The 25,820-nt window shown below is 39.1% G+C and overlaps 2 protein-coding genes across 2 annotated transcripts; both read right to left on the minus strand.

The window, feature by feature from the left end:
• Positions 1–22,319: 22,319 nt before the first annotated feature.
• Positions 22,320–23,711, minus strand: LOC109242481. Its single transcript, XM_019409331.1, has one exon. It carries the CDS (start codon positions 23,709–23,711, stop codon positions 22,320–22,322), a length of 1,392 nt encoding a protein of 463 aa, XP_019264876.1.
• Positions 23,712–24,279: 568 nt separating this feature from the next.
• LOC109242482 lies at positions 24,280–25,524 on the minus strand. The gene is made up of 3 exons (XM_019409332.1): positions 25,042–25,524; positions 24,789–24,882; positions 24,280–24,425 (listed from the first exon to the last, which is right to left on the minus strand). Exons 1-3 carry the CDS (start codon positions 25,522–25,524, stop codon positions 24,280–24,282), a joined length of 723 nt encoding a protein of 240 aa, XP_019264877.1.
• Between the last annotated feature and the right edge of the window lie 296 nt (positions 25,525–25,820).

A 25,820-nucleotide genomic window follows, 5' to 3' on the forward strand; every position in this document is an offset into this window, starting at 1 on the left:
TTCTTGTTGTTTCATTCTTTATTATTCTAGGAGTTGTTGTCCGTACATGATCATTATTTTCCACATTAGTTGGTTCTTTTATGCTATTTTCATGTTTAACTTCCGGTATTAGTTCATGTTATTGTCTTGTTTTGTAGCAGTTATTTCCTCACTTTCCATTACATGTGTGTACTACATTTTTATACTATTTATTTATATCCTAGTAGGTGTCTTGATCTGGCCTCGTCACTACTCTACTGAGTTTAAGCTTGATACTTACTGGGTACCGTTATGGTGTACTCATACTACGCTTCTGCACATTTTTGTGTAGATCTAGGTACGTCTGCTCGTGCCGATCGTTAGATATTTCCTACTAGCTTCCTTTATCGGAGACTTCAAGGTATGCTTGCTCGGTGTCCGTAGGTTTCAGAGTCACCTTCCCTTATTCTCACTTACTGTTGCATTTTCTTTCAAACAGTGATAGCTTATTCAATAGTGCTTATGACTCAGCTCCACAGTTCTTGGGATTGTATGGTTGAGATTTTGCTTTTTCAGAAATTGTATGAGTTTACTAAACTGGATTTAAGTAATTTGTTAATTACATCTGTTCAATTGTTTTCAAATATTAGGCTTACCTAGTCGTAAGAACTAGGTCCCATCACGACATCCTACGGAGGGAAATTGGGGTCATGACAAGTTGGTATTAGAGCTCTAGGTGGATAGGTGTTACGAGTCATAAGCAGGTTTAGTAGAGTTTTGCGGATCGGTGCGGAGACATTTGGACTTATCTTTGTGAGGCTACGGAACTGTTAGGAAAACTTACTTTTTTGACTCCTTATCGTGCGAATTGGTTTATTTCGAAAGCTAAATCTTTGACTTTCTATTCTCTTACGGATGGTGAGGAAACGCACCGCTGGATCCGAGAATCGGACACCCGCACCCCCTGCTAGAGCCGGGAGAGGTCGGGTTCAGGGAAAAGCACGAGGAGAGGCACGTTGTGCAGCCAGAGCACCTTCCCGAGATGCGACGGAGGTGCCAACAATAGCTCCAGTCCGGGGATAGGCACCTGAGGTGCCTATTGCCACCCCAACACTTCAGGAGACCCTCATACGGTTCCTGAGCATGTTCGGTACCTTAGCTCAGACATGATTGATTACACTTGTGCTAACCACATGTCAGGATGGGGGAGGAGCAAACACTCCCCCGGCCCGTACCCTAGAGCAACTGGTCCAGGTTGATCAGGTCCCAAAGGTTATACCAGTACAACCTATTGCTCCGGTTCAGCCCGTGGTTAGGGCAACAACATCTGAGGAGGAGCAGCTTAGGCTCGAAAGGTTCAAGAACTACCACCCTCCTACTTTCAGTGGTTTGGATTCAGAGGATGCACATAGTTTTCTTGAGGAGTGCCACCGTATCCTCTGCACTATGGGTAATATGGAGACAAGTTGGGTTGCTTTTACTACATTCCTGCTAATGGGAGCGGCATATCAGTGGTGGCGGGCGTACGAGGTTGGTAGCCCAGCCCACGCAGCTTCACTCACACGGGATCAGTTTTTAGAGTTTTTCTTGAGAGAGTTTGTTCCTCAGACCCTTCGAGATGCATGGCATGCAGAGTTTGAATAGTTGCGCCAGGGTACTATGATGGTGTCGGAGTATGCTGTCCGATTCAGTGATTTTTCAAGTCATGCACCTCCCTTGGTTTCTACAGTCTGAGAGCGAGCCCATCAATTTATCGAGGGGCTCAACTATGGTATTAGGTTTATCATGGCTCGAGAGTTGGAGGTAGATAACCCATATCAGCAGGTGGTAGAGATTGCTCGGAGGTTGGAGGATATGTGGGGCCGTGAGAGAGATGATAGGGAGGCCAAGAGGCCTCGTGGTACTGGAGGATTTAGTGGTGGTAACGCTGCAGCTACAGCCTGTCAAGGTAGAGGCTATGTGAACCGCCCGGTTCATTCAGCACTTCTAGCTTCTAGTGGTGCTTCGGTTCTTCCTAGGTCTTAGGTTAAACACTTTGCTTAACCACTTTCTAGTGCACCTCTTGCACGGGTTGCCTTCAGCCATCATTCCAGCCGACCAATACCGAGCCAATCCCAGCCGCCACGCCCACCGAGATCTTGCTTTAAGTGTGGCGATACCCAACACATGGTTAGAGACTGCCCTAGACTCAGGAGGGATGCACCTTCCCTGACTACTCGAGCTCCACAAATTTAGTCAGGTCCGCAGACTTCTCAAGTCATGATTCTGCCCCAGTTGCCGCTCTACCTGTACAACTAGCTAGGGGTGGGGGACAGGAAGGTCGAGATCTCCCTACGGGGGAGGCTAGGCAAGACTCTATTCTTTTCCGGGTAGAATAGAGGCAATTGCTTCAAACTCACTCATTACAGGTATTTAGATATTCTCGTGATTCTTTGAGTTCTCCTATTTATGTGTCCACGCCTGTGGGAGATTCTATTGTTGATGACCACGTGTATTGATTGTGTTTAGTTGTTATTGGTGGTTTTGAGTCCAGAGTTGATCTATTGTTACGTAGTATGGTAGAATTTGATGTTATCTTGGGCATGGACTGATTGTCGCCCTATAATGCTATTCTTGATTGTCACGCCATGACTGTGACACTGGCTATGCTAGGTTTACCACGATTAGAGAGGAGGGTTGCATTAGATTATGTTCCTAGCAGGGTTGTCTCATTTCAAAAGGTTCAGTGGATGGTTGAAAAGGGGTGTGATGCTTATCCAGCTTGTGTGAGGGATGTTAGTGATGATACTTCTACTATTGAGTCACTTCCGGTAGTGAGAGTCTTTCCAGATGTATTTCCAGCGCATCTTCCGGGCATGCCGCCCGACAGGGACATCGTTTTTGGTATTGACTTGTTGCCAGGCACTCAGCCCATTTCTATTCCTCCATATTGTATGGCCCCAATGGAGCTGAAGGAGTTAAAGGAGCAGTTTCAAGAGTATCTTGATAAGGGATGCATTCGGTCTAGTGTATCGTCATGGGGTGCTCCGGTCTTGTTTGTGAAGAAGAAGGATGGTTTTACGCGTATGTGTATTGGTTATTGATCCTTGAAGAAGGTTACAGTGAATAACAAGTATCCATTGCCACGCATTGATGACTTATTTGAGTAACTGCATGGTGCCAGAGTGTTCTCAAAGATTGATCTACGGTCAGGTTATCATCAGCTGAAGATTCGAGATTCGGATATTCTGAAGACTGCCTTTAGGACTCGATATGGTCACTGCGAGTTCCTTGTGATGTCTTTTGGGCTGACCAACGCCCCAACAACATTTATGCATCTGGTGAACAGTGTATTAAAACCTTATTTTAATTCATTCGTCATTGTGTTTATTGACGACATCTTGGTGTATTCCCACAGTGGGGAAGACCATGAGCAGCACTTGAGGTTTGTGCTCCATACCTTGAGAGAGAAGAAGTTATATGCAAAGTTCTCAAAGTGTTAATTCTGGCTTGATTCGGTGGAATTTTTGGGTCATGTGGTGTCGCGTAAGGGGATCAAGGTAGATTCGAAAAAGATTAAGGTAGTGCAGAGTTGGCCCAGACCATCTTCAGCTACTAGGATCTAGAGTTTCCTTGGTTTTGCCAGGTATTATCGTTGTTTCGTAGAGGGGTTTTCATCTATTGCTACACCTATGACTAGATTGACCTAGAAGGGTGCTCCGTTCAGATGGACTGAGGAGTATGAGGCGATCTTTCAAAAGCTCAGGACTGCTTTGACTACAACCCTAGTGTTGGTGTTGCCTACAGGCTTGGGATGTTATTGTTGATACCCAATTTTTCCCTATGTATTTTATACACAAAATGCTTCAAAATAACATGTACATGCTATTTAAGCATGCCTAAGTGTTTTGGTATTTTTTTCTAAATTTTTAAAAGATTTAAAAATCAATTTATTAGCTATTTTAGCAGTACAAAAGTCAGTAATTATTCCCAAAACTATAAATTTTGGTGAATAATTTATTTTATTCTCATATTTATACCAAAATATAGTTAAGGTGATTTTTGTATATTTTTACAAATTTATCTGGTATTTTTAAAGCTAAATTGCATACAATTGCAATTTTAGTCTATTTTAAGATTAATAGCATTTCTATAATTGTAAAATTCGTTTCAATATTTTTAATTAATTATTAATTGGTTCGGTACTTTTAATTTGCTTTTAAAATCATTTTTTACTATTTTTATAAAATAAAAGGGGTAAAACTGGCTATTTAAAATTTGGCCTCATTTCGTTTCAATTGCAGCCCATTAGCATTTCGATTATAGCCACATTGCCCCCCCTAATTGACCCAATTGGAATCCCAACCAGGCTAGCCCAATTCCGTATCCTTAACCCATTTAACTACCCGACCCAAGCCTCCTTTAATCCAGACCGTTGACCAATCTGATCAACGGTCACGATCTCCCCTTTCCATTTTTAATTCCCCAAACCATACCCTATTCCCCCATTTTGTTTAGTCCGCCGCCCTTGAATACTCTCCACTCTCAAAACTCTCTCGAAGTTTCTTCGGAACCCTAGCCTATCTCCGACCCTTTTCCACTGTACTTTCACCGGAATCCATGGCTTCTCAGGCCATGGATGGTCTATACTCACCCCTCACCACCATTAGACCTTGGGAGTTCGAGGTTTTAAAGTTTGACTTCGATGGTTCTCTCTCAGATCTTTGGTTCAATGGCTTCTCCGTCCATGCTCCGGCATATTCAAGCACGAGAAGCCTGATTCATGACCTCTTCGACCTAGGATCTGACTTTTCCAAGCCTTTCTCATTTCTAGGGTTTCTCCGACACCCTAAGTTGTTCGAGGTTTTTCTCTATTTATTTTCTTAGATCTATGGTATGTTTGTGTTCTACTGGACCTCTAAATTGTTTTCCCCAAATTTTCTTTTCAAAATTGTTGTTTTTCGATTTAGGGTTTCTGAAAGGTTTTCAAAAAAATATCTTTCTGATTCTTGCTGTTCTTTCCTTTATGTGTGTTTGTCTATACTATGCTCATATATTTTCTGTTACTACGCGTGTGTTGTTCTTCTGCTTTTTCTTTTCCTACTATACATGTTACTCCTGTGCTCACATGCTAATCCTTGTTATGTTACTCTTCTACCATATGTGTGTACTGTTGAGTTCTTTGATTTTATTTGCTTTACTAGACTCTGTTTGTGTTCTTGCTAAGCATGTTTCATCTACTGTGGCTTAAGTTTACACCACCTCTCTTTTCCTCTTAACTTGCTTAAGTTCCGACTTTTCTAAAACATGCTCTTTTATGATCTTAAATCAGCTTTCTTTCTTTGTTGTTTCAAACCTGCTATCCTATTTGTTTTGTTTCTCATGAGGCTCTGAAACAGACCTTTGAGTCTGTTTCAATGGCTTGACTTCTCATCTCTATGTCTCGATTTGAAACCCTAGGATTTGGGGTTTTCTTTGGCAAGTTTGATTTGGTGTTTGGACTAGGATTCTGCATTGGAACCCTGGACTCTCAGACTCACTATGAGTCTACAAACTGAACTTGTTTTCCCTTTGCTTATGATTCTGAACCTTTCAATATTAGACTCTTTTCTCATTAACATGACGACCCCTTTGTTTGATTTGTCTGCTTTATAAATGAGAAGTTCTTCTTTCAAAAAAGGTTTTGCCAACTACTAATTGATTCTCAATTCCTTTAATGGGGTTTGACTGATTGTTACTGATTTTCTCTAATTGAACCATCTTTACCTTTTCTCGACTTGGTTCATTCGAACAAAGCCTGCCACTTTGATTTTACTGGCTGTTTGATTGATTCCCTTTCCTTATTTCACACAAACCGTGTACCATTGGAATTTTGCCTTAAATGACTTCCATGTATTTACCCTTTATTGTAGTGCCTGGAAAATACTTTTTCAAATCCCTTTCCTTAATTATTTTTACCCGTTTGAAATCAGAATCCCTTAATTAAAGGGAGATTGATTTCAATGTTATTTCCTTACCTTGTTCTTACTTATTTGCTGCACTATAAAAGGGGCTCGACCCTTCAACACTAAAAACAACTTTTGAACTTTTGAACTTTTGAACTCTTGAATCCTAAGTTCAATACTCATACTCTCACACGCATATTCTCAATCACAATACTTTTTCAATTCTCTACTCTCTTCTGAGACTTTTGTACCGCTTTGCTTGCAACTTGGCTTTTCAAGACTGCTGTTTTACTTATTTGTTTTCCCTAAAACTGGTATGTCCCAATTTAATTTCAGCTCCTTCCCTATGTGTTTACTTTACAGTTGCCATGTTCTGGTTTTCTTTGTTGTTTATACTCTGTATTAAGCATGTTCTTTCTTTTATGTTTACTGCTTGCTATAAATCCCCATACCCCCATTCCCCTATGTGTGTTGAGTTAAAGTTCATGGCCTGGCCGCATCCAAATTGCTGCCCAGGTCTGAAACTGACCTTCCAATAGGTCCTAACTCCCCAAACTCAAGCTGACAGGCTGGTCAGGGGTGTGCCAGCATCCTAATTGCTGGGCATGACCACTAGTTTTGTCATGGCTTTCCCTAATTCCCCCTCTATTGCACTTACACTTATTCTTAGACTCTAAGTTCTGCCCCCTCCTATGAGCCTTGCCTTGGGGACCTTGAGTTCCCTCTGAACTTGGTTATTTGAGGGCTGGCCCTTCCACACTGCACTACAATCTAATCCTGCAAATGTAATTGGGTGTGAGCACTGCCTGGAGTTCATGAAGCTCCTTGGAACTTTGACACACCCAAATGATGAAAAAGGCTTTGGAAATCTGATATTTGGAAGTTGGTTTATCTCATGTTTCAGACTAGGAGTCTGAATTAGGCTCTCCTTGGTTGGAACTTTAATTTCTGATGTAATTTTTTCTTTTATTTTTATTTTTCTTGATTCATTCGGGTTGTAATAATTTGTAATAACTATTGAGGGTGTATAGTGGAAAGGGAAGGGTCACTCATGTTATGCATGTGGGTAGACATCTTGCTTTAGGTATTTATTTCTGCAATCATAGCCTGTTTTTTCGCTTATGCATCCACATATAGAAATTCTGCCGATAAGTTTATGCATCCACATATAGAAATCCTGCCTATAAGTTTATGCATCTACATATAGAAATCTTGCCTATAAATTATTTCATTACTGCATTAGAAATCCTGCCTATAAGTTGTTTCATTACTGCGTTAGAAATCCTGTCTATAAGTTATGTATTTCATTAGAAATCATGTCTATAAGTCTCTGCACTTCTGCATATAGAAATCACGATTATAAGTTTCCTGCACTTCTGCACATACACATGTCATTAGGCAAACAATCCATAGGTTAAAAAATAATCAATTGCATCTTAGATACCATGCTCTTAGGATTCCTGCACTTACATAACCGTTTTATAATCAATAACGCTTAGAATTCATGCCTATAGGAGCAATCATTTAAATCTGATTCACCCGCAAAGTCTAAAATCAGTAATAATGTTGTTAACATCCGCAGAATTGGTTTATTTCTAAAGTCAGTAATCTTCTTTAAAATCAGTATGTTTGACCTTGTTAGATATCATGCCTATAGGTTTCACCTAGGCAAACCATTACGTAATCAATTAATTATACCAGTCTTTAATAATTACAACCAGCAGGCAGGCCTAATTCGGGCTTCTTATCTGAAAATATGGGATAAATCAGCCACCCTCTTTACATATGTTTAATGAAAGACCTAACTAGTACTTGTAAGTCATGCTAAATAATTTTTGCTTTGAATGAGGAGGCCTATTTGAGCCTTAACTGCTATGTGTTTTTCCCCTAACTGCTCTTATGTGTTTTGTTTGTCGCACTAGATTTTGTCCTTTTTAAACTTCAAAAGCCAATATCCCTTCCCTCTAGGATTAGTAGTCCCAACTGCCTCCGGGACTGATAGGATTGGGGCGGGTAGTAGCATGCAATAAGTAACGAGACCATTCCGCGCTTTAGTACCTTAACGGGGTGGGAAAGGGTAGACATGGATATGATGATCACGCGATAACACCACGTGTATAATTGGTTACCGGGTGTTGTGTGGGTGATCCATGTTATTTATAAGCCTAGGACCCCCTCCCTCTTTATGTGTTTACTTCTCTCTTTCAGAGTTCTTAAATTGCAGTTTTCGCTTCTTTTAAACCCTGCATTTTGCTTTAATCATTTAAAAAAAATCTCTTTAAATGTCCAAGTATTTTTTTTTTCTCTCCCAAATTGTCGCCCCATTTCATCCCTTTGTCTGATTATTTGTATCAATTATTTGACTTCCATTATTCTGCACTCGTGTATTCTTTAAATAAATTATGAAATTGCCTAGTCCCAAATTTCAGCTCGTTTATTTAACTTTTATACTTCCCCTACTTGCAATCGTTATGTGAGGATTGTCTCGTATGTTTATTTGTTGTTCACATTTAAAGTCTCAATTGTAGCATGGCCGGGAACCACACTAGTGGATCTTGGGGGGTGCCTAACACCTTCCCCCCGAGATAATTTCAAGCCCTTACCCATTCTCTGGTTCTTCTTCTCTTCATTTCTTTCTTAGTGTCCTAATGCACTTAATCATTAGGTGGCGACTCTTATAAATCTCAAAACCCAAATTCCCAAAAGGAATAGAGTTGTCTGCCCAAATATCGTAAACCCGATTTTGCCTTTAGAAAAAGGGGGCATCGACAGTTATACTTTGTATTGTGATATGTCACGTGTTGTCCTTGGCGCGGTGTTGATGCAAGACAGTAGGGTGATTGCCTACGCGCCTCGACAGCTAAAGACCCATGAGAAGAATTATCCAGTCCATGACTTGGAGTTGGCAATCGTTGTTCATGTATTGAAGATCTGGCAGCATTATCGGTGTTCCTTGTGAGTTCTTTATTGACCACCGGATTCTATAACATCAGTTCAGATAGAAAGATCTTAACTTGCGCCAGCAGAGGTGGGTAGAGTTACTTAAGGACTATGATATCACCATTCTATATCATCCCGGGGAGGCTAATATGGTGGCCGATGCCTCAAGTCAAAAGGCAGAGAGTTTGGGTAGTTTAGCATATCTACCGGTAGCTGAGAGGCCATTAGCATTGGCTGTTCAGGCCTTGGCCAACCAGTTTGTTAGATTGGATGTTTCGGAGCCTAATCGGGTTCTTGCTTGCGTTGTTTCTCGGTATTCTCTATATGATCGTATTAGAGAGTGTTAGTATGACGATCCCCATCTTCTTGTCCTTAAGGACACAATTCAGCACGGTGATGCTAAGGAGGTTACTATTGGGGATGATCGTGTGTTATGGATGCAGTATCGGTTATATATGCCCAATGTGGATGGTTTGCCTGAGTTGATTCTTTAGGAGGCCCACAGTTCATGGTACTCCATTCATCCGGGTGCCACTAAGATGTATCAAGACCTGAGGCAGCACTAATGGTAGAGGAGGATGAAGAAAAACATAGCCCAGTATGTAGCTCGGTGCCTAAATTGTCAGCAGGTGAAGTATGAGCATCAGTGACCGATGGTTTACTTCAGTAGCTTAAGATTCCTGAGTGGAAATGGGAGCGTGTCACCATGGTATGAGTGATTGTAGAAAGTGTCACACCTCCTTTTTTACACACCTACCCCGAAGGATAAATGTATAAGGGAGTTTTTCCATTTAAAGTGACATCATTCGAAATGGGATTATTTATTTATTTTTAGAGTCGCCACTCGGGAAAGGATGGGCTTTTGGTGTCCCGAGTCACCGATTTAATTTAAATCCCAAATCGAGGAAAAATTTCGACTTCCCAATTGGAGTCTGCGAACCAGAGATTCTGTGTAAGGAATTCTGTTGACCCGAGGGAAGGTGTTAGGCACCCCCGGATCCCGTGGTTCTAGCACGGTCGCTTAAATTATTACAAATGGCTAAAAATCTGATTTTTATACAAGTTCAAACCTATAGTGCAATTTTATAAATTATTTACCGCTTTTATTTACTTTTTGTTTTTACGAAAGTGAACGCCGTTTAAGAGCGTGTTTTTGGATCACGTCACATGAAATGCACCCGGATCCTCAGCACCTCTTATTCAACGTTTTGGGATTTGGATTTGGGTCGCATGAAATGCACACCGGAGTTTGGGAAGGTAATATTATTAAAATTCGCGCCTAGCGTATTATTATCTTTGCGGGAAGCCATGAATGTCCGCTAAAGGGCACGTCCCGAATTCTAAGCATTTTAATATAAGTATCTAAAGAGGGCCGCGTGATTTATGAATTTTATTTGGCGCGGCGCACCTCGTTTCTATTTTAAAGGCCAACCTAAAAGAACTACGATTTTCTATTAAGTATTGTCTCTAAAGAGCCTAATTAATTAGCATTTGGGCCTCAAGTTCAAATCCACACTTAAACAAGAGGGAGGCCTCTTAATTCAAGTGTGCTACTTAACTCGGAAGGCTCAAAATTGTTTTGTAGAATTTAACCAATAACTAAAAAAAAACAGAATTTCAAATTTCTTAGCCTATTGGGCCTAAAAGCCGCCCCAGGCTCATGATTAATTGATTTAAGGTCCCATTCTTATGAGGATAAAACTGTCCAGTCTGGGCTTGTGAAGAGCCTAGTTTCGAAGGTCCTTACAGGCCAAGGATTTTGGGCTTGTGATTTTATGGGCCTGAGCTTAGCACACTTAAACGGGTTTGAGTTTAGTATGATTTTATGGGCCCAATTTCGAAGGTCCTGGCAGTAAAACACATTTGCCATATCTCTTTTTAAAACTAAGCAGCTAATATTAGCATGAGCCAAATAATCATACTATATGTACAGAGTTCTATTCATGTAAATAATCCTAATAACTCAACATTAACACTTTGTTTATGTAAATGATCTATTTCACATGAACAACAGTGGAATATTAGCTAATTTAGATGGGATTGAAGAAAGAATCCTAAACACTTAACAACAAATTCAGAGATCCTATTTTACTGAAGTGTTATTTTCTCATTTTTTGAATCAACATACTGAAACTCATAGACTAATTAAATTCATGGAGATTTAAACGATCAACCTCAACTAAATTGAATCTATTATCACTACACACTATATTTCATCATACTGAAGTTCAAAACAGTACAAAACAGTCCTTTATACAGTCCAGTTACACATTGGTAAGGTTAAAACAAAAAATGATTCCTACAATTACATACGTTAATACCTATTGAATTACACACAGAAGTTCATTTAAATATGAAAGGCAGTAGGAATGCATTGGGTTAATTGAGCATGAGAAATTGTGTATTGACTTTTATTCGCTTGCCAAACAAGTGCTATATAGCTGTGCAGTAGCCAGAACGAGTACCTGGAGATGGAAATATAACCAGAGAAGAAGGATCAGCAGCAGTTCAAGTCAGCAGTATCACAACAAGTAAGTTTAACATCCAGCAATGAAGAACCAACTAAACAGATCCAAAATCTGATTGAGCAGATAAATCTAGCTTGAAATCAACCCAGGAAATAGTTCAAGACCAAAGCAATCAATAAACCAACTGGACATAACTTGAACAGGCCCAAAGTCACAATAAAATAGTATGTTTGTTGAGTTTTTGCTGTATTTGAATCTGAAGTTCAAATTTCGGATCTTAAACTTGCAGAAATATATATTTGGGGGAAATTTGGAACTGGAAGGTTTTGGGAAATTTTCAGGGAGCTCCCAAAACTTCTTAAACAAGGCAATGTGTGTGCCTTTTATAGGCAAAATCTAAGGCTTNTTTCTGACTTGTTACACAAGCAACTAACTTAAGTTTATTAGAACTTACACTATGGTCCCTCCTAGAAGGTTCTATGCCTATTACAATCCCTACTCTACCCTTACCCCTTTTCAAAAACTACCAAACCTGCTGAAAGTACCCTTTTCCCATGTCCAAACTACCCTTTAAGCCTTCTGAAATTGCTAGACTACCCAAGCCCCTTTTAATTTAACTTAATATTGACTATGTTAATTTCATCTAACCTAAATCAGCTATAACCATTCAATTATCCTGAATATTGAATTAAGAAACAATTATCAATTTAAATTGGAACTAACATCACCACTGCCATTAACCAGACAGTGTTCGAACAGATTTGGAACAATAGCTAAACCAAGATTGAAATAAAACACAACCAAATCAAACTACTGCTAATACAATGCTATTAGAATCACTAGAACACAAGAATAAGGATCAGAAGAAAGAAAACATACCTAATCGGATTAAGGGCTCGGACAACTTTGTTGCTTGAATCCTTGAGGATTCTTGACACGTAACATCCCCAACCATGTATTTTCATAAGAATCCACATGATTGAGGAAGTTACGGTCAGAAATCTCAAAGGTTTTATCTAGGGTTTTGCCAGTTTTTTAAGATCTAAAATTGGGGGAATTCCAGTAAGATTTGAACGATTTTGGTTGGGGGTTAACGATGAGGAAGCCATGGGGACTATGGGGTGTGAATTTGGGCCGGTTTGGATAAAGTTGTGTTTTGGCCGGAACTTTTGATTCAATATTCGAGAAGTTTGGCTAGGAATTGGAAGATGATATTATGGGGGTTGGAAAGAGGAGAGGAAGATGAATCTGTGGTGTATTTTTGGTGGTCATTGGAGCTTCGCCGCCGGCGGCGGCGATTTCCGGCCGGCGGCGGGACGGTGGTGGGACGGTGGGGTACGGTGGCTTATGGCGGAGACGGTGACCGGCGTTACAGGGGTGGGTTGGTACGAGGAAGAAGAGATATTGTTTTGATTTTTGTATAAAATTTCGGACAGTTATATTTGATCTTGGGGACTAATCATGGCCGTCGGATATGGGGAGATGAACGGTTGTGATTAAACGACGTCAAAACGACGTCGTTTTGTTATGGGAGGGACTGGACCGGGTGGTGTATTGGGCCTGGGTTTGGTATGTGGGCAAGGGAGGGTTTTCCTTTTGGACTAATACAAACAGCCCAATCCGGGCAATTTGTATTTTTTCCTTATTTTGCTTTACATTTTTTTTTTGTATTTTTGTATTTGTTTATTTTTCTGATTTTTTATAAAATGCCTAAACAAAGCAAAGACCTAATTAAGCTATTTTAATTCCTAAAATTTGCTTGTAACTCTATGCAAAAACCAGTAATGCAAAAGACTACTTTCTTGCAATTTCTTTGTATTTATTCTAAGACTAATTAATACTAAAATTGTGAAATTAAATCCCTAAATGCTAATGCATATTTTTGGTATTTTTTATGGATTAAATGCATAAAATGAATGTAATAATTACCAAAGAATGCCACAAAATTCACACAAAATTATAAAACATTAGAAAAAAAAAAAATTATTTTGCTTGAAATTTGGGAATTACTGCTTAGGGCAAAAATCACATGCTCACAGAAAGGTTAACCAAGTCGGCTCATTTCATTCTAGTAGTGACTACCTATTCTTCAGACCAGTTGGCACAAATTTATATCCGTAAGATTTTTTGACTTCAAGGCGTACCGGATCCATCATCTCTGATCGGGGTACGCAGTTCACATCACATTTCTGGAAGGCTGCTGGGTACACGGGTTGAGTTGAGTACATCATTTTACCCTCCGACGGATGGACAGTCCGAACGCACTATACGTATACTGGAGGATATGCTCTGCACCTGTGTTATGGATTTTAGGGGTGCTTGGGATCAGTTCTTTCCACTTGTGGAGTTTGCCTACAACAACAGCTACCAGTTGAGTATTCAGATGGCTCCGTATGAGGCTATATATGGGAGACAATGTTGTTTTCTAGTTTGCCTACAAGCTTGCTTCGCCACCTAATTTATCTGCGGTTCATCCGGTTTTCCATGTCTCTATGCTACGGATGTATTATGGTGATCCGTCTCATGCTCTAGACTTCAACACAATCCAATTGGATGAGGATTTGACTCATATTGAGGAGCCTGTGCCTATCTTGGACCGACAGGTCCAGAAGTTGAGATCAAAGGATATTGCTTCAATAAAGGTTCAATGGAGGGGTCATCCAGTCAAGGAGGCGGCCTGGGAGACTGAGCATGACATGCGCAGTCGTTATCCTCATCTATTCACCACTTCAGGTATGTCCTTATGCACGTTCGAGGACGAACATTTATTTTAAGAGGGGGAGAATGTAACGATCCGATCGGCCGTTTTGTGTGATTGCATCCCGTTACCCCTTTTATTGCTGCACACATGTGTGATTATAATTTTATGGCTTGCGGGGTAGGTTAGTTTTGTTCCGGGAGGCTTTCGGGTTTCTTTGGACCCTTGATTCTTGAATTAGAAGTTTAAATTAGAAAATGTTGACCAAAGTTTGACTTTTGTGAAAACGACCCCGAAACTATGTTTTTATGGCTCCGATAGCTTCGTATCATGTTTCAGACTTAAGCAAATGCCCGGAATTGATTTTGGAAGTCTGTAGGTTGATTTATGGTGATTTGCCAAAATTTGGCAATTTAAAGTTGAAAAGTTTGACCGTAGTTGACTTTTAGCTATTGAGTTCAAAATTTGATTTTTTGACTTGGAATAGGTCCGTTACGATATTTAGAACTTCCCTGCAAAATTTGGTGTCGTTTGGAGTTGATTTGATAGGAATCGAACGCTTAGTTGTAATTCTATAAGTTCTTGAAAATTTCCTTGAAATTCATGCGATTTATAGTTCCATTCAGAGTTTTAGATGCTATTTTTTTATTTTGATCATACAAGCGAGTTTGTATGATGTTTTTTACTTATGTGGATGTTTGTTTTGCATCCCTGAGTGCTTGGATGAGTTTTGGACTGAAATTGCAAGAAATCTGGTGTCTGGTACTCTGGTGTCGCAATTGCGAACACCAGGGTCACATTTGCGAGCTTAGCAGAGGGCCCTCAGGTGTCGCAATTGCGATACCAGGCTCGCAATTGCGAAGTAGTCTGGAAATTGGGTAGTTCATATTTGCGACAAAAATGTCGCTTTTATGATGGCAGCAGAGATTGCAAATGCGATCCCATATTCGCAATTGCGAAGAGCTTCCCAAGCCTTCAGTGCAGCATTTGCGAGGGTTCGCAATTGTGAACCCATATCGCAATTGTTGTAACTGCAGCTGAACATAAGGGCTGAAAGTCGGGATTCTATCTCTTATTCTCTCTTTTTTCGAACACTACACTCGGTAGGAGGCGATTTGGAGAGGGAATTTTCACCTTCAAACCCTGGGTAAATGATTCTTATCTATTTCTAATCATGTTCCATCAACATATCTGAGATTTTAACATCAACATCATGTGAATCAAAGTGAAAATTTGTGAAACTTTGTCAAGTTTTTGAAAAATAAGACATTGAGTTTTGAGAGTCCATTTGGACTGAGATTTTGTAACTAATCACATATATGAACTCGTGGGGTCATGGTAGACGGAATCTACCATTGGACCCGGGTTTTGACCGGAACCCCTGGTTGACATTTGTTGACTTTTTGGGAAAATGTAAAGATCTTAACTATATCTAGTGCAATTGAATTTTCTAGCATTGTTTGATGATATAGAGTTGATTTTGGTTAGATTTGAGCCGTGTGGAGGCGGATTTTAAGGGAAAAGCTATTTCCGAGTGTTGAATTGGCCTAGTTGAGGTAAGTGTCTTGCCTAACTTCATGTAGGGGAATTACCTCTTAGGATTGGCATTGTTTGATTCAATTGTGCTAAGTAAAATCCGTATACGCAAGGTGATGAGTGGTACATGGGTTGTACGTGGTATTTGACCGGTTAGGCTACTTATACTATTTCCATGCTTTAATTGAATTTCATATCATGTTCTAATTCTCTTAGTCAATATATTCGTACTTCTGTTAGTCTATCCTTACATGCATTAAATGATTTTGTTAATACTTGTTTTACCTCCAAATTGATCATTTGCTCTCATGCTTTAGTTGAACTTGTTGTTCTCTTTTATTGTTACATGCTATCTCTTCATCGTTAATTACCATTATTTGAAGTTGTTGATCGTGTTATCTCTTTTCTTATTGGTTATCATTTACTTGAAGTAATTGTTCATGTTATGCCTTTTCTTATTGATCTCCATTATTTGAAACTCATTGCTAATTCTTATCTTTTTATTGTGAGTTAGCCTTATCTAATAACGTGGTTATACATTATTCCTATCATTATTGAGTTAATTGGTGTTGAAGTTGTGAAAGTCGTTAACACGTTGAGGCAAAGTTAGTTATTGTTGAGACATCTATCTTATTGAGCATTTTATATTCATTGTTGTTGTTGTTGATATTTCTGTATACGCTGTGGTGGAGCCATAGGCTATTGTTGTGAAAATATTGGTATTGTTGTTGTTGTTGGAAAGTTGTGATATGGGCACTTGTGGTGCGAATTGTTATAGTGATGTGATATTGACGCGCATGTGGAGTTATAAGGTTTAGGGTTAATGTGCATGCGGCGGTATAAAGTGGGACATATGTTAGTGTTGTTTGTAGGGGAACTACGTTAAGCCACGCGGCGTCATAAGGTGGGCTAAAGTGCATGCAGCTATTTCGAAAAAACTGTATTCAAATCCTATTTCAAATATAAAGCTCACGCGGTGGTATAAGGAAAGATTGTAATTGAAATTGGGTAATGAGAATACGAGGCGGTACCTCGATTGTGATTCTTGATTTTATGAGGCGGTACCTCGGTTTGATTTCAATATACACAAGGTGGTACCTCGTTGTGATTCTTGATATTTATTTCGTGTTGTAAAGTGTTTTGGTGGGAATATTTCTTGTTGTTTCATTCTCTATTATTCTAGAAGTCGTTGTCCGTACATGATCATTTTAGCCCTCTATAGTTGCTTCTTTCATGTTATTTCCATATTTAGCTTCTGGTATTAGTTCATATTATTGTCTTGTTTTGTATCAGTTTTTTCCTCACTTTCCATTACATGTGTGTACTCCATTTTTATACTATTTATTTATATCCTAGTAGGTGTCTTGATCTGGCCTCGTCACTAATATACTGAGTTTAAGCTTGATACTTACTGGGTACCGTTATGGTGTACTCATACTACGCTTCTGCACATTTTTGTGTAGATCTAGGTACGTCTGCTCGTGCCGATCGTTAGATATTTCCTACTAGCATCCTTTATCGGAGACTTCAAGGTATGCCTGCTCGGCGTCTGCAGGCCTCGGAGTCACCTTCCCTTATTCTCATTTACTGTTGCATTTTCTTTTAAACAGTTATGTATTAGATATTTTAGTTTATTCAATAGTGCTTATGACTCTGTTTCATAGTTCTTGGTGATTGTATGGTTGAGATTTTGCTTTTCAGACGTTATATGAGTTTATCAAATTGGTTTTAAGTATTTTATTTATTACATATGTTTAATTGTTATCAATATTAGGCTTACCTAGTCGTAGAGACTAGGTGCCATCAAACATCTTACAGAGAAAAATTGGGATCGTGACACCTACAGTGTGAAGCAACTGTCAATATTTTAAAATCATATTTTAACCCCCCTTACACTATGAAAATTTTATACAAAATATAAGTTATGAATAAAACTTTCATTTTACATATTAAGAGTTTTATTCTGAAAAATAGGAAGTAAATCTATAACTAGTATATTAAAATTGAATAACAAAAAGACAAATCGCAACGATCCAACTCGTTGTTTTGAGTTATTTTATACCATTTCATGTTTTGATACTTCCTATAAATTCATACGAATATTTTTTTGACTTGCAGATATGTGATTGGTTTGGAACCTAAAGGACTGGGGGTTGATTTGACAATATGGTATGCAGATTTGAAGTTATAATTTTCTATAATTAATTGTATCCCTCATTTTTAGTATTCATGCTTTATTTCATATTTTTAGGCTGTAGATAGGTTCATATAATATTTTTGAATTTGTCGGGATGATTTAGAGGGGTCTTTAGGGGTGGGGGAAGGGAGGGGGCTCGAGTGAATTTCAGCGCATCAAACGTAAATTGGAAAATATTGTAGGTCAAGTTCTGGTGTCGTGCCATGCCCGGAATTGCAGCCACACTCACGCGCGAGGGTGGGCGCACCACGCCAGCTACGTCACCTGCCCAGGAGCAATTTGCGATGCAAGGCTTCAATTATGGCACCCAACTTCAGCTTTTGTCTTCTATATATAGTTGTATTTTCGTGATTTAGGCCTATTGTTTTTTTTAATCATTTTTGTGGGAACTTAATTTTAAGCAAGGTTAATATCTATAAGATTGTCGTAAGTGATTCTAACTTGAATCTATGCTTATATCATGAATTTATCATTAATTTTACCTTAAAAATATGGATGGAATGTAAACCTAAGATTAACTGAATAGCAATTTAAATGTCTAAATGAAAATATAAGCATATATATGAACTCGTGAAGTTATGAATAAACGAAATTTGACTTTTATTTTGGAGTTTAACCATGTAACTCGGGTTTGACTTTTCGGTTGACTTTAAATTTGGCTTATCTTCAAATTGTGGAAGTGATTCATGTTATTTAACCTCGTTGAGAATACTTTTGACTAGATCGAGGTCAATTGGTGAATTTGGAGTGAGAAAAAATAAATCTCGAAGGCTAAGGACAGCTAGGACAAGGTAAGTTAAGACTTTACTTCACTGACGGAATTAATCTTTTTCAAATTGACTTGTTTGCTATATACTATGTATATATGGGTAATATATATATGCGAGTTAATGAGCATATATTCGGACATCATGTTTTCATATTACGGATACATGCTTATACTTGTGTGTTTTGCCTATTTTAATTATTGTATGAATACTTGAGCATCATATTCATATTAGTATAATGTTATAGGTATACTTCGCATAGTTTAATACTATAAACTTCATGTACTTGTTTTTTTTAATGATTGGACTGTTGTAGTCATACTATTCACTATGTATATGTATTTGATAGCATATGTTTGTTCTCATTACCTGATTGAGATGCTTATGGAGACATGTGGATTTATATCCGTAAGCAGTTAGGGAGTACGGATTCACATTCCTCTTTTATGGTATCATTTAGGACGTGTGAATTTATTTCTTATTTGAGGTATCAGTTTAGGGCGTGTGAATTCATGTTCACGTTTGAGGTATCAATTAACGTGTGTGAATTCAATCTCTATTTGAGGTATCAGTTAGGACATGTGAATTCACGTTCCTGTTTGAGGTATCAGTTAGGGCTTGCCTATCCATATTTGAGTCTTTATCATGCGCAAAAATCTAAAGGCTTTAGTGGTTGTATTTATATAAATGTTGAATTGTGCATACGATTATATATGTTATTTTAATACATTAATATATGCATTGAACTTATTTATCTGAGATAGCATGCATCACGTCATATGATCCTTTTTGTGCATATTGTTATACGCTTTTACCATGCATATCTTATTATATTTTTTTAAATTTTTTATTACTATTAGATATAATATCTGCACAAGTTTTTAAAGTAATTTTTTCGATAAACCCTAGTCATTACTTCGTTAGGCACCGTCGATGATACTTACCGAGTACCTATATTGGTGTACTACACTTTTGTACCTTGTGTACAGATACAAATTGGAGAAGGATTGTGAGCAAGCAGTAGGAAATCTAACTATCAACGTTCCAAATGCGAGGTGCAAGATTGTACGTGGTAGCTTAAGGTCTTGTACACTTATTTTATATGTTTTAAATAGATGATGTACCTTTTTTTCCAGCGTGGTATTTCTATTCTTAGTAGTCATGACTTTTTTTTTTAATTAAACCATCCACCCAGGTTTTCATCTCCTGTGGTGTTGGGGGTTTGGCATAGACCCCTACCCTGTTTATTCATTAGTAAAATAGTACAAGGAGGGGGACAAAGGCCAAAACCTCATATAGTCACACTGATCTAGAAAAACTAAAATGGCTAGGCCTATAAATTATAAAAGAGCTACTATAACATGATATGGTTTGGTACAACATTAGCTCTTTCCTTATCAGTTAAGGAGGATCAAATATTCATCCTGAGTGCTTCTTTGGTCTAATTCTGAAATTCGGAATCCGCCTTCTATCCATAGTCATTGCATTTCTGGCCTCAGCAGGCATTTCAGTTTCATTGAGGAAGATGGCCTGTTGCGTGAGAGTAGCAGCATGTTTGGCCAAAGCGTCAGCGACTTCATTTCCTTCCCTGTAGCAATGTTTTATCTTGATGCCATGATGTTGCACCTTTTGCTGAATAAGTGTGACTCCCTCTTTTAGTCTCCATGGGGTATCGTATTTCTCTTGGATCATGTTAACAACCAGGAGAGAGTCTAATTCCAGTATTAGGTCTCGACAGTTGTGATCACAACACCAGAGAATAGCAAACAAGGCCGCTTGTACTTCAGAGTAATTGTTAGCCAAGAAATATACTGGTGCGGAGAAAGCCATGACCATTTCTCTTCCTAACAACACCCCAAATGCCTGCTTTGCCTGCGTTTGCGCAGAAACTTCCATCTGTGTTTATTTTCCATTGGTTACTGTCACGGGGGCTCCCAAAGAACCATAATACTCTTCAGTTGAATCTTGTAATCCTCTGCCACCTTGCATACATTGTTCCATGTCCAATTCCAATCCATCTGGCTGTATTTTTGGCCCATGGAAACTTTTACCTGAAAAAGAACTTGTTGACATATTCTAAAAATAGAAATAGTCTTCTTACCATATTTCTTACCGCATCTGGCCTTCCATATTTCCCAGCATATTATGGTTCGAGTGATTTGCAGTAGAAACTTATGATCATTGGTTTTTGGGTGTCTACTCCACCATTGAGTTATGATGCATGGTATATTCCTTCACGTGGTCCGAAATCCTAGTGGAGTGGACATAGTGTTCCATACCTTCTTTGCTGTATTTCTAGTTGCGAAGACATGGTTCATGTTTTCTTCTTCTGGCACCCTGCAACAACAACAACTAGATATACTGTTAGTTCCAAACTTCAGCACTATGTTACCCAGGGGTAGCCTGCCTTTCAGAATTCTCCATGTAGTAAAGGAGATTTTGAAAGGCAGATGTTTATTCCAGATTTTGGCCAAGAGAGGAGAGGGATCCTTTCTTTTCCTTAGAAGCTGGTAGGCGGAAGAACAAGAAAAGGATCCTTGGGGATTGGGGGTCCATACTGCTTGGTCGAGAATATCGTTGTAACCAATCTTGGTTTGCTCGATTTTATAAACAACTCTCTGAGGCACAACTTCTTGAAGAAGCTCCAAGTTCCATCCTTGGTTATTGAGGAAATCCTTGATCTTGGTGTTTCCTGGTTTTGTGGGGGGGGGGGGGGGGTTTGGCTATTGTTTTGATGTTCCCTGATGGTAGCCACCTATCCCACCAAAATAGGCTATTACCCTTGTTGATCTTCCACTGAATGTAATCTTCCACTTTATCTCTTGTCTCCATTAGGCTCCTCCGTGAATTGGGGTATTTAGGATCCAGATTTTTAGAGATTGGATTGGATCTTTGACAGTATTTGGCTCGAAGAAATTTAGTCCGTAAATTGTTTTCCACCCTGAATCTCCACCATCTTTTTGCTGCGAGTGAGTTGCATATATCTTGGAGATTTTTGAATCCAACACCTCCCTCATCAGTAGGATAGCTCATGTTGTCCCAAGAGCACCAGTGATAACTCATTTTACCTTCTTTCTCTCCCCAGAAGAAATTTGCGAGGTACATTTCAATCTGCTTGATAATGGACTTAGGAGGTACCATAGCTGACAGCAGATATAAGGTTTGGGACTGAAGGATGTTCTTGATGATAATAGCTTTACCGCCGAATGATAGGAGTTTCCCTTGCCAGCCTCCCGCTTTGTTTAGCACTTTTGTGGCCAGGTCTGCGAAGTAGCAAATCCTCTTTCTGCCTATGCACATAGGGCACCCAAGATATGTAAAGGGGAATTGCATGTGCTTAAAGCTTGTCCATTTTCGTAGTCTTCTAATGGTTCTTTTATTGTTTCTGGCAATTCCATGGTTGTTTTTTAGGAAAAAACTTTTTTCTTTGTTGATCTCTTGGCCTGATGTATCCTGGTAGTCCTCAAGGATTTCCATTAGCAACTTTATAGATTTCCTGTCACCAGAACAAAAAAGAATTAGATCGTCAGCATAACTTAGGTGGTTTATCTTGGGTCCTTTAGGATTCATAGAGAAGCCGATGAATTGGTTGTTCTCATTGAGTCTGTTAAGGGCCCTAGATAAAGCCTCAGCCGCTATAATAAATAGAGAAGGGGAAAGAGGGTCTCCCTGTTTCAGTCCTCTTGTTGACTTGAAGAATCCATGTCTTGTTCCATTTATTAAAATGGAATACCAGTTCTCCGATATCAGTCTATAGATGGTATCTATGATAATTTCAGAGAAGTTCATTCTTCTTAGCACAACCGTGAGGAAATTCCAAGAGAGTTTGTCCTAAGCTTTGGGCATGTCAAGCTTAATGACAATGTTTCCCCCTTGATTGTTCTTCTTGATACCATGAACAAGTTCCTGAGCAAGAAGGATGTTTTCGGTGATTAGTCTACCTTTAACAAAACCTGATTGATTATCAGAAATTAGATTAGGAAGGATTTTAGCTATCCTAATACTGATAATTTTGGATATAATCTTGTTTGACACATTACAAAGACTTATAGGCCTTCGTTGAGATAAAGATGAAGGGGAGGGCACTTTAGGAATGAGGACCGGATTAGTATGAGTATAGTATCTGGAAAGATTATAGCCATTAAAGCAATTTTGAACAAACTTGCAAACCTCCCTTTTAATAGTGTCCCATGAAGCTTGGTAAAAGTGACCATTAAAGCCATCCAGGCCTGCAGAGCTGTTGGGGTCTATAGAGAACACTGCATTTCTAATCTCTTCTTCTTGAGGAATCTGGTTCATGAGATGGTTGTCCTCCTCTGTGACCATCGGTTGAATACATTCCATAATGGACAGATTGTTGTCACTTTGGGTGTGAGTGAACAGATTGCTGAAGTGATCAATAACAGCATTTGCAATAGCTTCATTGCCTTCAATCCATGTTCCATGATTATCCTTGATTCTATGGATATGTGCTCTCCTCTTTTTCTCCTTGATCATACTATGAAAATATTTGGAGTTAGAGTCACCTTCTTCAGCCCATTTGATTCTGGATTTTTGCTTGAGAATGGATTCTTGCATCTTTAGCAATCTAGTATATTCTGCTTGGGCCTTGTATAGGTTCTGTCTATTGGCATCTGTGTTATGAGTCTCATATTGCTGCTCTAGCCTACACATTTCCAGCTCAGATTGTTTGACTGAAGTGAAGACATCACCAATAGAATCCTTGGACCATTTGCTGAGGCCCCTAGCTACTGCTTTTAATTTCTGTTGAAGGATCCATTGGTCGTTTCCCTGGACCTCCTTGTTCCAGATCCTTTCAATTAAGGAATTGTAGTCGTTCTGCTTAGTCCAGAAATTAAGGAACCTGAAGTATTTGATTACTTCATGGTTCTCATTACCAAATTTAAAGGTGATGAGACTATGATCCGACCCTGATTTGGCATGGTGGTCAACTCTATTTGTTTGAAAGTTCTCTGCCCACTCTTCATTTATAAGAACCCTATCTAATCTTGTGCTGATTCTTTTCCTCCCCCTGCTGCCATTACACCATGTAAAAGGATTCCCTGTAAAGCTAAGATCTGACATTCCACAGTCATCCATGCATGTAATGAAATCAACACTTTTGTTTAGAGTGTGCGGGGTACCACCCTTCTTTTCCTCTGGAGCCATAATAGTGTTGAAGTCACCAAGGATAGACCATGAGCCATTGATTCTGCTGCTCATGTTCCTCAATTTAGTCCACAACTTTCTTCTTTTCACTACACAGTTCCTAGCATAAACTGCTGTGATCTAGTATACTTGATCCTCTCCCTTAATCCTGAGAGTAATTTGTTGTCTGCCGTTGTCGATGACATCACACTCCAGATCATTGTTCCAGAAGCACCATAGTTTGCTACATCTATTGGAGACAACTTGATCAAAGCCAAAGTACCTTTTATATTCTTCTAATTTTTCAGAAGATAGGAAAGGTTCCTGGAGAATGACCATGTGAGCCTTATGAAGTCTGATTAGTTTTGCTAATCTTCACTTACACCCTTGGGTACCATGCCCCTAATATTCCAGTTAATGATGTTAATCATTAGGAAAGGTTGGGGGTTTGTAGGTTGCCTTGTGTTTGGAAGGTAGTTGAGGTTTTGGGGTTGCCTCCTATGCCTTTGTGGTTTCTTCTTTTGTTCCGTCTTGGTGAGAGGCCATGTTTTTGAATCACCTCCTCTATTTCTTTTTCCACGGTATCATTAATATGCTTTGGTGCTGGAGCAAAAGCTTCAACTAGACTGTCCGCGACCTGCTCTTAATCATCCTCACTTCCTCCTATAGAACTATTAGCAATTTCATCATCTGTGGAGGCCTCGTGAGATTGGTTACTATTAATGTCCTCTCCTGATTCATAGATAGAATTATTGTCTATATCTAGGCCATGTTTGTTGTTCAGTTCCCCTGGAATATGTTCAAGTGTTCCAGATCAATAACAATATTTCCTCCTTTGTTTTGAATACAAGCCGTGTCCGCAGTGACTGGAGACATCATCTGATTGTTTGAGCTAGAGCTACTGCTCCTCATGTTCTTTTGCTTTTCCTTTCTGTTGAGCCTCAACCAGTTGGTCCTTGCATTTTATATTCTCTTTTATTTCATTTTCCTTGGTGATTTTTCCTTCTTTTTGTACCGCTTCTATGATTTTCTCTTCTATTTGATTTGGCTTTTGTTTGATCCAAAGTCTGTTCTTGACTTTTAGGCATTGGGTAGTCGACTTTTTAGTCTTTTTTCTCTTGTTTTTGCTGCTGTTCTTGTTTGGATTGGCACCTTTTCCTTGTGTAACATTAGTTTCTTCATTTTTTGTTTCAGTGTCGTTTTTGGCAGGTTCAGCTGCTTTGTTATCAGTGTTGTTAATAGTTGTCTGATCGTGAGGGGGATGTAGCTGATTCAAATCAGCTTTTTTGGCCTCATTATTGTTGACATTTGAGCTTTTTGCCTGGAAGGCCTTCTTTTTCCTGTTCCTCTTGTTTCTAACTTGTATGAAACCATCGTCCTTTTAATTTTCAGTACGATTCTATGCCCCCTCAGTAGCCTTATTTCCTGTTTCTCCAACTATATTAGTTCTTGCTTGGTCTTGTTTTTTCTTAGCATTTTCAGTAGCTTGGTTAGCTCTGGCTTGTTCTCTCTTTCTTGCCTCGACCTTGCATCTCTCGTAATCGTGTCCTTGTAGTTTACAAGTCTTACAGAATGCTGGGACGCCCTCATATTCTAGTTTTTGATCTCTACCCTTCAAGCCTGTTGTATCGCCTTTAATGCCAACGAACACCGAATCTGGGAGTGCTTTCATCAGATCGACCTCTACTCTGACTTTGGCCATGTGTGGTCTGGTTCTTGCAATGGTCGTAATGTCCTCTTTCATTGGAGTACCAATTTGTTCTAACACTTGCTTTAGGTATTCCCATTTAAACATATGGAAGGGGAGTTCTGGTAATAGAACCCAAATTGGAGCCAAGGAGGTTTCCTCGTTGGGGTCAAAGTCAGGGGACCATTTGAACATTCTCATTAGGGCTCCAGAAATTCCCATAAATCGTTGGAAGTAAGCAGTATTGAAGTCAGATTCATTTTAAATTCAATGAAAACATGCCTATAGTCATAAGCCCCAATTCTTACCTTTCCTTTCAGGGGAATTTGTTCAATGAATTTTGCCCTAATTGTTTCTATCTTGGGTCTGCCCATGGTGAATTTACCGACCAAAGTCCATTTGCATTTCTCAGCCATTACACCATAGTAGTCTGAAGCTTTCAAGATGACAGCAGGTTTCGCGTTGTGAGTCATTTGCCTTGCCACCACAGTGGTGGT

This window comes from Nicotiana attenuata, unplaced genomic scaffold, assembly GCF_001879085.1.
Source record: "Nicotiana attenuata strain UT unplaced genomic scaffold, NIATTr2, whole genome shotgun sequence".
Lineage (NCBI taxonomy): Eukaryota > Viridiplantae > Streptophyta > Magnoliopsida > Solanales > Solanaceae > Nicotiana > Nicotiana attenuata.